Source organism: Pteronotus mesoamericanus, unplaced genomic scaffold (genome assembly GCF_021234165.1).
Source record: "Pteronotus mesoamericanus isolate MK-2021 breed Mesoamerican mustached bat unplaced genomic scaffold, CSHL_Meso_final contig_702, whole genome shotgun sequence".
In the NCBI taxonomy this organism is placed as follows: Eukaryota; Metazoa; Chordata; class Mammalia; order Chiroptera; family Mormoopidae; genus Pteronotus; species Pteronotus mesoamericanus.
In genome coordinates, this window is record NW_026555239.1 from 4,939,463 (window position 1) to 4,953,199 (window position 13,737).

A 13,737-nucleotide genomic window follows, 5' to 3' on the forward strand; every position below is an offset into this window, starting at 1 on the left:
CTAACATACTTAGAAAATTTTAGATTGCATTGAAGCAGTCATAATTTAATTTTGCTTTAAAATTATTTTGTTTATAAAACTGTAGATTGGAGACATTTGAAATCAGAATTTTTATTAATATTTTCATATTGACATCAGTTCCTCTGAAATAATTTCTCATAAAACCCAAATTCAACATTCTATAACTAGTATATTTAGAAACCAAGAGTATCCTTTAAGGATTACTTAAATGAACAAGGCAAGACCAAAGAGATGATGATACAGAATTCAAAATTTGGCTGGCTGGCTTTCAAAATGGAAGTTAAAACTATGCTCCCAGATTGTACCCTTGTTTTGGAAAGCTGTTGAAAGCTAACTCTCCCAAGAAACTACCTACGGGAACGAGGCCCGAACACTCCTTAATGGAAATGAGCAACAGTGTCTTTGGCTGGTAATGGTTAAGCTTTTTCTTTTTTTAAAATCCTCACCCCAAGGACCTAATTTTATTGATTTTTTTTTTTTTTTTTTTTGAGAGAGATCAATTTGAGAGAGTATCATCAATCAGTTGCCTCTGGCATGCTCCCCAGCTGGGGATTGAACCTGCAACCTAGGTATGTGCTTTGACCAGGGACCAAACAGGCAACCTTTTGGTGCACAGGACAACACTCCAACCAACCGAAACACCTGGCCAGGGCTAAGGTTTTTGTTAAAGGACACAAAGCCTGTCTTGCTTGCTCCATAGTTTGCTAATCTACAGCTATTTGAACATTAGAGTGAGAACTGAACAGTGAGGACCCTGACCACTATCTGTCTCATCTGCCCTGAGAACTGGCAGTGGCTCAAGGGCACACTGGACCCTAACGAGATTCTTGCTGTTTCCTGCTGCTTTCTTGGCCTTCAGTGTCTGGATACTGAGAAAGATCTAGGGTCAATACTCGGCTGAACATGTAGTCGTCGTGCTGAAATGGAGAGCAGACAGAAGTTAGTCTTTCTACTTAGGAAAAAGGTGTTATTCAGTGTAAAGAGCAGATAGTGAATCTGGGTTCGCATTTAAAAAGGAAATTCCTAAGAAGATATCAATTGTCTGCATTTACATCAGCTTTACTGATTTGCTTATTTTTTTGTATGATCTAGTAAAGGGCACTAGAATATTCTCCAAAATATGGCTCTTGGGTATGTGGAATTGTTTAGAGCTACTGAGAACCAACAGGTGCAGGAAAAGCTCCAAAAACTGGGCATAACTTTTACTTTTGTAAAGGAAATTTACATTTATGTACAAGATGATGCCTTCCCTATTCTTAACTTAGCAATGGGGAAGGCACCAATTTGAATATGCAGAGCAAAACCTGGCTTCTTTACCACACTTTTCCTGGTCACTGTCCCATCACCACCCTTCCCAGAAGCCCCAATCCCCTTTCCCTCCTTTTAGCCTAAGGTGGCAGAGAGGCCCATGGCCTGGCTACCCCTGCGGGTCACTCAGGCGATGCTCGTGTTCATGAACCCGTCTGCTTTTCCCTCGGTAAGCTGTCTCACCAGCCTGAGTCACAGGCCCAGCAGAGGCCCTGAGGTGGGCGGAAGGAGACTGTTTTCCTCTCCCACATGGGGTGAGGGCGCTCATTTCTCTCCTGCAGCATAGCTGCCATGGTCTCCTAACATTTTATAGGCACAGGAAGGGAAACTATTTTTTCTCTTAGCTTACAGGAAAACTCAGAAATGAAAGCCTCATTGTTCAAAAGCGCAATGATTAGAACTAGTTGCTCTACTCCATTAGCTCGAGTATTTTGAACTACTTCAGAAAGGTGTGTTCCAATTCTACAAGTTACTGTGTAACCTGTAACTTCCCGTCCATTTCTTTTAGGTTTTTTTTTTCTTCTGGTACTTTTGGAAAGTAAATGGTTCCCTGTTAGTTCTACCACAATGCATTTGTTTTTGCCTAAAACGTTCAAACATTACAGAAATAGGAACTACAATATTAAGTTTACTCTGCATAGTTAAATATGTATTATTATTTTCAAAGAAATGTTTGCAATTTTCAATTTGCTTTATCGTATCTTGTATCTCTGTGTACTGCCAAAGGAAAATGAGTACTTTTAAACCTTATTTGATTAAAAAATAATTTAAGCCTATAGCTATCAACAGCAGAAATCAAACAGTATCTACAGTCTTCGTGAGGAGCCTATGGTTGCTCATCACGTGGAAAGTGGTCTTACTCCTCCCCCCCCCACCCCCACACTCATCTTCACCTCAGGGTAGATGCCGATCAGAGCATCAGCTTTGGAATAGAACTCCTCTTTTAGGGAAATGATTATCATCTGAACCTGTTCTCGAGTTTGCTCTTTGATGTAACTTGATACCTGGGAGGAAAAAAAAAAAAGCACAGATTTCACCAGGAAGGAGAGGCCTCATTTCTGGACTCTGGGGACAGTGACTCTGCAGGTCTCAGTCTGCCCATTTTAGGTAAAGACACTTACTTGCCTTCCTGGTAATTTGGTAAACTCACTACATAGAAATAACCACAGAAATAGAAATAGTTGAGATTCTAACATAAGAGGTTAATAAAATGCAAACCTCATTAGATCTAGGATCTAAAACTTCAAGAATATTTTTAAGAATAAAATTGTTCCATCTACAATATGCTGTAAATATGCAGTCAGCCTTTATGACAAGATAAAACAAAAGCTACCACTCAGATGTTTTATGAGGGTGGAGGAGGGCTGGTGTTTAAACTTCCAACGTCCTGTTTTGCCAGCTCAAAGCCTGGAAACAGGGAAAATATGGCAATGACATATGTATCCATAATCCAGTCATTGGGTTAGAGGTGAAGTCAGTGGTTTCTTCAGGAAGGTCAATTCTAAGGAATGAGAGTAAGAACAGAATAGTCTGGATAGAAATGGGACTTAGTGAGCAAACTGCTCAGAACTTGGAAAATGATGAACTTAGACTTAAACCACAGTTTAACAAGACACTTGCCTACTCCCTGGGTCTCCCTGTGCCCAGAATGGGTCTTCTCCATGTGTTTTGGTCCTGACTGCACCCACGATACTAAGGACATAGCATTGGAAGCAGCCATGGCAAGATTCAGGTGAGGACTGAGTCCAGAGCAGAGCTGAATGATGAGAGGAGGGAAACCGCTTTTGGCCAAGAGGTTGAATTGACGGAAGGAACCCCAGCATTGGAGGCCATGGCAGTCTCTATGGTGCAGGACTATAAATCTTGGGGTACTGATGGGAGAGAAAGAGGAGAGAGGATGTAAAGATGGAAGGCATGCCTTTTGCGTGGAGAGCTACCTATGAAAAATGCCAGGCGTCCTGGTCACAAGTGGGAGTGGAGCTACTTCACAGGTGCTCGTACTACGTAAATGCTCAGACTCAGTGCGGCAATGGTGTGCCAGGAACGCACATCGCAAAGGGAAACTGGAAGCGAAGAGGTTTTTAACAGACAGGATGGAAGGCAGTAGAAAAGAGTCTTAAGTAAGACCTAGTTTCCGGAGAGGTCCTTAATACAAACATTGACATTTTGCCAGAAGATATGGGCATCCCAAGCGCCAGTGAGGAAAGATGCAGTCTTCCGAGACAGACGCCCATCGCCCTGTTACACACACACACAATATGGGATACAAAGCGCCCGGATTAAGCAAAGGGCCAATTTCTCCCAAATAAACCAGGCCTTGGAGTCCAGTTAGCTGTGCAGACTGGTTGGCATTCAAGAGACAAGATATTCTCTTACTCTTGTATTCTTCCCCCACTTACCCTAAGGTCTGGAAGGTCACAGAATGTGGCCCATGCCTGTCCTCTACACGGTTCAGGTAGAGGCCAGTTACCTGGGAGCAATTCAGGGGCTCGGGCATGGCCATTTTCACTTGGCTACGTGTAGAACACTCAACAACTCTGAGAGTCCCCTAAGCCTTGAGTGAAACTATCCAAACCATATTGTTTTTACATATTTAACTTATATTTGATTTTTCATCAATAATTATCAGACAATTTTTGCTCAGGGTACCCTGCCTCCTGCCCAGAACACGATCCTTGAATTGTAGGCCTTCTGTTGGAAACCGAAAGCAGAAGGAAGCTTACTTTGCCAATGTTGGTGTTGTCCAGGGCTGCATCCACTTCATCCAAGACAAAGAATGGAGCAGGTCGAAAACTAGGAAAAAAATGACAAGTTACAACTTTCCATTTGTTTTACAAAAGACTGGGAGGAGAGGATTAGCCATATTCAGATAAATAAGATACATGCTTTGGATGCCTTTGTCTACGTCACCCATGAGCTGTATGTTGCCAAATCCAATGCTCAATTCTCAGTCCACATCCCATGTGACTTTTGCTGGTGGTACCTGGGGTGGTCCTCTTGCCTGTTCCTGATGTCAAGAGTGACAGGGTCTACTCCCCCCAACCCCCTTACTCGCTGCCCCTTCCCAGGCTCCTCTGCCAACTCCTTGTCTCTCCATTTAACACGGCAGTGCCCTTGGGACTCAGGGCTCATAGCACTCCTCTCTTTAGCTCCCTTGGTGATTTCACCTGGTCTCAAGGTTGTAAACAACATCCACATGTGGATGGCTCCCACACCTCTCCCGAGAGTTCTGATTTCTCTCCTGAACTCGCCTCACATATCCAACAGCTTACTCAGTAATTCCCGATGGAGGCCTAATAAATAACTCAAAATCATCCAAAATCAAACTCTTCACCTGCGCCCCAAACCCACTCCCTCCCGTGGTCTTCCCCTCCTCAACTGATGGTACTCTTACCACCCTCATTGATTAGGCCAAAACCCATGGAGTCTTCCCTGACTCCTTCTTCACACCCATGCCTGTCTCTGACCCTTTGGCTCTCACCCTGGCCCAACAACAGTTTCCTAGTCCCGTGCCTGCCACTGCTGCACAGTCTCTCTCTGGCCTCAGGGCATTTGCACTTGCTGATCTTTATGTCTACAACATCCTTCCCTTAGCTAGCTAGCCACATCGCTCGCTCCCTTAATTCCTTCGTATCTTTGCTGGGTTGTTACCTTTGCAAAGAGGCGTTCCCGGATAACTCTAATATTGCAAACCCTTGCTACTTACTATTTCCATCCCTTGCTTTGTTTTTCTACAGAATTTGTCACTTTCTCAGAGTCTCCACATTAGATATTCCATTTAGTAATACACCGATTTACCATCTGTCTTCCCCACTTAGAATGAAGTATCTCTGAGGCAGGGATTTTGTTTTGTCCACTGTTCGCTCTCCAATGCATAAACACCACTTGCCACCCAGTGAACGTTTATAATGAATAGCTGTTGAATAAACGGATGGTGGTGACAGCTGGAAACCATCTTATCCTAGTAAGGTTTACTCAACACAGGCTCATGTTTACATTCCCGCCCTGCTTTCCTCAACTGCCCCTGCAGAACGTATTTTCTTTCTCTCCTGTAACAGCCTATTCCTCTTCCTTCTTGAGACTAGTAAAAACCAGTTGTGGCACTTCCATGTCACTATTTCTGACCATGAGAATACAAGCAACATCATCTATGCCTGATATCTTCACCTAATGCTTTGAATGCTGAACATTAATTGCTTTAATTTTAGCTAACTTTTTCTTGATTGATTTTATAAACAGTGCCACCATCGTCAGTGGAAATGAGGTGAAACGTTTTTTTCTGAAATACTTTGAAATGAAATACTTTGCTTAACATTCTTTACTAAACAGATCTCTGAATATGGACTAGAAAAATACTGTACAAGCTGCGTGTTTTTGTTTTATTTGGGTTGTTACTTTTTTTTTTTTTTTGGCAATTCTGGTGTTACTCACATCCAAGTGAGTAACATTCCAATGGCCATTCCAAGTATTTATTTTTTTACTTTCTTTTGTATAAAGCTGAAATATTAGTAACAGAAATTTAATAAAAGTCTGTCAAAGACTGAATTCTCTCTTAGATTTTCTGTCTAAATTGTTATAGACATAAAACATCACCTGAATCACCCAGCTGAGGAAAATAGTTTTGTATCACATACTTCTAAACACAACTAAAGACAAGTCATTCACAGGACTTGGTAGGAGGTCCGTTGGTTTCCGCCCTGATGAGAAACCCCCAGCTCACTGTGACCTTACCTGTGCACTGCGAACAGGAGAGCCAAAGCTGCCACACATTTCTCTCCCCCCGACAGATTGTCCATCGGCATGAACCGTTTGCCGGGGGCCACACAGTTATAGCTAATGCCCTCCAAGTAAGGCTCTTCTGGGTTCTCTGGGCTAAGAAATGCCTGAAACACATGTTATTTATTTAGCAAAATCAGAAAAGCAATTAGTACATTTTAACTTGGATTTGCAGTAGGGCTTAACTGCAAAATATTTTATTGGTTAGGTTTTCCACTTATTTTGATGGAAAAAGACCAGTGCCTATAAATCATGTGTTTAGCTTCACCTGTGACCACAGACCGCGGGGCTGTTGGGGTGGGGAGGAGGGGAAAACACTGTCACACGCACGAGCGGGCAGGCCCGCCACCAGACTGCCATTCACACTGCAGCAGCACGAGCCTCAGCCTTCAAGTCTTCTTTCAATTCACTCCTTGGTCCATCTGTCAACTGTACAATTTTGGGCCATGTACTGTAGACACAGAGATGAATCCTGCCCTCAAAGAGTTAATGGGTCTTTTTCAGTTCTACTTCACTGCAACTAAGTAAATTGTGTCTGGTTGAAATTCTAAATATCTGCTCCAGGATCAGCTCTCAGTCACAAAGGACACCACGAGAAAGAGTGAAGGCGGCTACAAAAGACCCGACTGCACTGACAACGGACGGGGGACGCTGACAGCAGAGGCTGCCACTGTGATTCTCCCATCTGGGCGTGAATTGGGCCTTTGGTCCCTTCCTCCCCTTTGTTGCTCAGATCAGCTCCACAGACCGCAGGGCGGTCATTTCCCCAGACCCTCTCTGTGCCCCGCCTTCACTACGGAGTCCCCTGGTGGTGCCATAAACTCACATTAGCACCAGACAACAGGACTCCAGAACTAAAGAGAGCTTGGAAACCAGATGGTTCAACCCACTCATTTTGCAGATGGAGAAACAGGACTAGAGATCTGGACCTGCCCAGGTGGACTGGAGGGAGGATACATGGGGTCTAGGACAGGCTATATGTTAACCAGTCCTCATCAGCTGACTCTGCCCTGCCAGTGGGCCACTCAAATAACGTGGTGGGTATTTATTTCCCAAAAGAAAAAAGCACCACCAATAACACAAAGTTCCCAATAGTATTTGGGGGTGAAAATACATACTTGGGCACTGTGGTTTCTGCAGAGCTTCTTGTAGATTTGATCAATTGAGACTGAGATGTGCTCAAAACACTGGCTGAAAAGATCATATCTCCTTTTTTTCACCTGTTCAAACTCTTGCCTACAGATTCTGGCTTCCTTTCTGCTGGCCTCAAAAGCTAAGAGAGAATCAATGTTCTTTATTTTAGAGACCACCGAGGGGCTTCTCCTCAATTTTAAAGCATAAATTATTTTAACAACTGATTTTGAGCTTGGCTGTCTTATATAAAATCTACATTGAAAAACACCTAAATTATTATTAGCTCCATGAACATGGCTCTTGCAATTGACAAACCCTTTTACTGCTGGGGCAAATTTTTAAGTAATAATAACTAGTTCTAATACAGCATCTATCTAATATGCCTATTATGACAATATAAAAATATATTATCTGTCAAAAACAACTAATAAACTTGTTTCTAAATTAAAACAACACTTTTCAAAAGGGAAGTAACTGGTGATTCAGTATTAAAAGTACACATTACTATAAAACATCAAAGAAAGTATATATAATGAAAAAATATACAACCCAGGGAGAGTTGTTGATAACTGTTAGAGAAACCAAAACCCAAACACCCGAGAGCATGCTCTTGCTAACGACTAAAGCTCAGCTTCACCGTCTGTGGACTCCTGAAACTTGTCTCGGACAGTCTTCAGGTTCTCCACGGCTCTCAGGTTTGGGGCTGCTGTCTTCAGCAGGACTTCTTCTTGCGATGCTGCTTGTTGCAGAAGGAGTCTAAGGTGGGCTTCAATTTCTCTATCAGATTGTAGAGCCTGTTATTGCAAAGAACAGCAATGGTTAGTGTGCCTTTTAGATCTGAACCGCTGAGGGGTCAGGCACAGGGCCCAGCAGGGTCTGGCCCCATCTCCCTCGCCAACCCTCTCCGACTCTGGGGCATCCGATGCACTGTTTGTGGCTTCCCAAGTGGGCTGCGTTCTTTCATGGCTTTAATTACTGTTACAGATGCTGCTCTCTTGGAACATGCTTCATGTGCCTCCGTATTTCTTTTCTTTTTAAAGATATTTATTTATTTATTTCTAGAGAGAGGGGACGGGAGGGAGTAAGAGAGGGGGAGAAACATCAATGTGTGGTTGCCTCTCACGCACTCCCAACTTAAGACTTGACCTGCAACCCAGGCATTTGCCCTGACTGGGAATTGAACTGGTGACCGTTTGGTTCACAGGCCAGTGTTCAATCTACTGCGCCACACCAGCCAGGGCCCACCCCCATATCTCTTAATCTGGCTTAAACAATTCATATATCACTTTCATTTACTCGTTCATTAAAAATTTTGACCATCTACTATTAAACAGAGAATTAAATGATTAAAAAAAAGCTGTCCTGTCCCCGACTTTGAAGAGCTCACAGGGAAGTCAGACACGCGCACTGGCACCTGCAGTGGCTCGGACACCCTCTGACAGGCCAGCACAGGCACTATGGCTGGGGGGACAGCCACCCTCCTGGAGGGGGTCACGGAAGCTAAAGCCTGAAATGTGAATAGCACAAACTCAAGCGAAGAGGGAAGGGAACAAGTGGCACAGGCATGACCTGCCAGGAAAGTTGTCTTGACCTCCCAAAGGGGGTTAATTACTATACGACAAAGGTGACATTTTAATTTATTGGGAAAATAATTACGTGAAAAACATTGGGTAAATTGCTTAACTTAGGTACCTTTTCCAAAACAGAGTCTTACCTCATACTATACACTAAAATAAGCTGCAGATGAATTAAGTGAATGAAAACAAAAGAAAGCCATAAACAGGAAAAAATACTTATATTTACTCAGTAATGAGGTAGGAAGGACTTTCTAGTTAGGAACACACTAAATAGACCATAGACAAGATAAAAGCTTCTTTCTGACTGCCTAAAAATACCACAAATACAATCATAAGCCCCAAGAAATGTAACAAAATATATTAAGAACACATGAAATGATGTGGTGAACACTGCTACTCAGCAACCGTCCACTCCCCATTTCCTCTTTTCTCACACCGCCCACGTTTGACCGTTTCTCCCTCATAGGTCCCCTGTGCCTGGGGGGATGGTGGGGCGGTGGGGCTGCTGAGTCTAAGACTAAGTCCAGCCCCCCACCCCCCAAGAGTGATCGGCCTGGAGTAAACATGTGACCCAATTCGGGCCACTGCGATAAGGGGACAATTGCTGGTGCTTTGTAGGAAAAGCCTTCCTTCCTTCAATGTTAAGAACAGCACCACAGCAAAAGGCCTCTCTCTCTCTTCTCTGAAGGACGCGGCTGTGGCTGGAAGGCCAAGAAGGGCTGCAGCCACTTTGCCCTCCTGAGAGACGCAGCACAGGGCAGAGTCAAGCACAAAGAAAAGCACGCCGGTAGGGGTGACAGAAACAGCCACAGCTGTGAAGCTCAAGACTGTGACCTGGATTCCAGGTCTGTGCTCTACAGCCGTGCAGGCTCCGTCGCCTACTCAGGAACGCCCTGGGACCCTGCCAAGGCAAAATCAGGAGGCTGGAGCACGCTGGCTACTTTTGTCTATTGCAGGACTTTTCAAAAACTTTAATGTTCATTGTGAATCAAAAATCTAGTGACCACAGAAAGCTTTCGTCTTCAGCAAGACATTTCATGGTACTAGTGCTCTGCAAAACACAGTGAGAAGTGCTGATTTAAGTGTTTAAAAATTTATATCAGTTATTCCTTCATTAGAAAATCTACTTTTCCCCTGAACTTATGCTCTCAGGTCTAAAACTTATTCTACATTATTTAAGTATTCACTATACTATGAGTTAGTCATAAACAACAGAAATCTTTCAGTCACCTTCAAATCCTCTCGTAGAGAGCTGTAGTCTATCTGAATGGCTGCTTCTTTTTCATATATGTCCAGTGTTGCCTGGGTACTTTCTACTTCAGTTCCCAACTGAAAAACACAGGAAGGCCTTTCCTTGTTATCTGACATGGCAATCTCCACTGCTCCATCTGCCCAGCCCTCCCGCTGACTGCCGCCTTACTCAGATTGGTCTGCAAGACCATCATGGTCTGGCCCCAGCCAGCTAGCCCTCTGTCACCCCTTTAACTTCATTCTGTGCCAGTCTCCCCTGCCCTCACTCAGCTTCAACTGCACAGGGCAGGCACACACCACCCGGGGCCAGCACATGGCCCTCTCAACTCCAACTCTGACTTCTCCTGGGTATCTCCACACAGGTAAGAAACTTGGGTCCATCCTGTGGGCTAAAAGGACCTGGATAAGCAAAAGGGAGAACCGTAAAACTGCTTTGTCCTCAGGAGATGATCGAATGGTCCTCTTCTGTCCGAGGAGGAGAAGACTTCTTTCTCCTGACGGGGCGTTAGAAAATGGGGATCTGCAGAGCTGGGATGTCACTAGGCAGCACAGGGCATTGCATTAAGTTCTGCACAAATGTGCTCATTTTAAAACCACTGGGTAGAATACCTCTACTTCAATGATGTCATCCAGTGACCCCGACAAAAGAATTATTTCAATGTCTTGAACTTTGCAATCAAGCAGCATATTATGCTTCTCTAGCCGTTTCTGTTCCAGAGAAGATTGAATGCTCACAACTTCTTTTTGCCATTTTCCCACTTCCCTGTAAATACACAAATATGAAAAAGCGACTATATTTTACTCATTAGGTAAGGCTGCATCAAAGAAGAAAAATGTATTATAAACTTACATAAAATTATTTTTTTCTGAAGAATGCTGTAAGTTCTCAAGTGATCTCACTGATGCTTGTAACTGAAACTTTAACACTCCTGAATGTAATTAGTTACTCCAAGGGAGAATTATTCAATAATGAACATTCTTCCTTTAATCAGGCTAACAATAATACAGTTTTTCTGCTTCCTTTAAATTTTAAATCTGTACAATTTTTCAAGCTGCATTTCTTTTTATTTACTTATTTAATCGAACTGAATGGGGTGACATTGGTTAATATAATCACATAGGTTTCAGACGTACAATTCTGTAACACGTCATCTGTGTTACAGTGTGCTCACCACCCAGTCGAGCTGCATTTCTCCCTCATTATAAGCTCTGCATTTTAGAACCTCAAACCAAGAAAGTCTTGTAGCAAGAGACACCTTTTGCCAATTTAGTCATTTCACACCTCACAGTCTAAACTTTTTTACCACCATGGCCACTAAAGTAATGCCTTCTGTCTTAAGCGAGGGCTTGGGAATTTTACCAGCAGAAACAATGTATGATTTTAAAAAGAATCTAGACAGAACCAAAACAATAAAATAAGAATTATATGGTTTTCAAGAATATGACGACAAACAAAGATGTGGTTCTGTTTAACCTTAGAAAAAAATAAGAGTAAAGAGACTTTCATTGCACTCAAGAATCTTAAGACAAAAAAACCTCTGGCTGTACCTTGTGCAGAGCCGCACACTGAGCCTGATAGGCTCAGGGGAGGTCAGCACGGCGGCCCCAGAAACTCAGACAGGAGTGACCTCACAGGATGTCGGAACGTAAAGTTCCTTGCTACAAACAAGTCATGGCGAGAAGTCACATCCTAGGCCTGTAGCTTCCCTGACAAAGGTCAGTCTTTACCTTAAGGGAGACTGTCCGTTGTTGTCTCCTTGCACCTAAATACCACGCCCTTGGAAAGTGAAAGGAGCCCCCTTTTCCAGACCCCTCAGTGCCATGCAACAGCCCCCCGCCGGCGCAGGAGACCACTGAGCCCCTCGCTGCTGTCTTGTTGCCCACGTGCCCTCTCCATGGGCTGTAATGTTAAATATTAACTATCCCGTACCCACCAATGTATCTTTCAGTTTTTATTCTTTCCCAGAGATTTTCCTGCTTTGCTTTCTCCCACACTCTGATCTACATTCAATGGATTTCATGTAACCCCCTCATATCCCCCCGCCCCCGATTCTAATGTATAAAATAAGCTGTAAAACTGCCATTCTCTGGAGCACTTTTCTCAATCCATTGCAATTTTGCTTCCTGGTAACTGTCAAAAGTGTGGCTCAAGTAAACACTTATAAGGCTTTTTTTTAGGTTGGATGTTCTCTTTTCAAAACTTGAGACACTGAAGATCTTTGAACAGTAAGGAAAACTGTGAAAAGCCAAGAGGTCGAGCAGAAATAGAGCACACGCCCCCAAATCATTAATGGCGGTGTCAGTCACAAGGGAAAGCTGCTGTCAGGGTGTGCAACAAAGCCACCTGATCCGGAACGTTGCTGTCATCATCGTGGCAAGGGCACGTCATCAGGTGCCAGGCGCTGCTCTGAGAGCCACACATACACTCACCCAGCCCTTACAACCGTTCTCTGAGCAGGCGCTACCACCCCCATTGCACGGATGGGGGAAGGAGGGCACGCCACCAAGGAGCAGAGATCGGACAGGCAGCCACGCAGTCCTAGTCCCCACCCATCACACTGTCACACAGACTAGAAGGAGACTCTGCAAAAGGAAGATACCAGTGTCAAGAAGAATTTAGGGTAAGGGAATCTTAAAAAAAAGATTTTATTTATTTTTAGAGAGGGGGAAGGAGAAAGAGAGGGAGAGAAACATCGATCGGGTGCCTAGGGGTCCGAATACGCGACCCAGGCATGTGCCCAGACTGGCAATCAACCAGGAACGTTTGGCTTTACAGAACGATGCTGAACCAAGCCCACCAGTCAGGGCGGGTAAGGGCCTCTTTATACAGGTCCATGTTTTCATCTGTGAGAAAGACCTACTCACTCTTGCCCCGGACAGTGTGGATCAGTTGGTTGGAGCAGCGTCATTCCTAAACGAAGAGTTGCAGGTTAAATTCCTGGTCAGGGCGCATACCTCGTTGTGAGTTTGATCCCCAGCCTGGGTACGTATGATCCCCATCCAAGCGCAAATAGGCAGCAAACAACTGATGCCTCTTTCTCTCTCTCTCTCCTCTCTCTCTCTCTCCCCTATGTTTCTCTCTCTCCTTTTCCCTCTCTTATCTACAAGTGATGGAAAAGTGTCCTCCGGTGAGGATAAAAAACAAAAAACACAAAACAAACTACTCACTCTGAAAGACTAAACCCTCTCTCAGTTTCCCCCTGAATTAGGATGTTTAAAAGCTGTGATGTGGGACCAAAAGGAACAAAGGACACATATTCAAATGATAAAACTTCCTATAATAAATATCAAATTCATGGTAAACATCTTTAAAACTCTGGTTATGGCCTTTCAAACTGATGAATTTCTTAATTACCTGTCAACAGCCAAAAACTTCTTCCGCTCCTCTTCAGTTTGAGCTTGGACTTTCTCAACGTTGGAATTCTGAGAAGCAAACGTGTCCTGAAGTTGCTGCCGCTTCGCCATGAGTTCATCCACAGCTTGCAGACAATTTTCTTCGGCCTGAGTGGAGATGATTTGCATTGTAGATTTACCATCTTTCACATCAATAAGGTGAGTAACTCTGCTTCTTATCAGTAAAACCAAACCAATCTTTCCGAGATGCACCTGTCCTGTCCTGTGTGCCGCATCAGGCTCTCTACGGAGCAGGACCCTCTCACTGCACTTCTTG

General features: G+C 43.8%; 1 protein-coding gene across 2 annotated transcripts in view; it reads right to left on the bottom strand.

Moving 5' to 3' along the window:
- Positions 1 to 836: 836 nt before the first annotated feature.
- SMC1B (structural maintenance of chromosomes 1B) overlaps positions 837 to 13,737 on the bottom strand; it is a 55,120-nt gene continuing 42,219 nt past the window's right edge. Inside the window, exons 17-25 of one of the 2 annotated variants that reach the window (XM_054582589.1) lie at positions 13,423 to 13,568; positions 10,677 to 10,830; positions 10,047 to 10,145; positions 7,877 to 8,033; positions 7,224 to 7,378; positions 6,061 to 6,212; positions 4,053 to 4,122; positions 2,223 to 2,333; positions 837 to 938 (exon numbers count right to left, since the gene is read on the bottom strand). In XM_054582589.1, the coding sequence (XP_054438564.1) occupies positions 837 to 938; positions 2,223 to 2,333; positions 4,053 to 4,122; positions 6,061 to 6,212; positions 7,224 to 7,378; positions 7,877 to 8,033; positions 10,047 to 10,145; positions 10,677 to 10,830; positions 13,423 to 13,568 (1,146 nt within the window). The remainder of the gene's footprint in view (positions 939 to 2,222; positions 2,334 to 4,052; positions 4,123 to 6,060; positions 6,213 to 7,223; positions 7,379 to 7,876; positions 8,034 to 10,046; positions 10,146 to 10,676; positions 10,831 to 13,422; positions 13,569 to 13,737) is intronic. The other variant, XM_054582591.1, reaches the window with a different exon arrangement.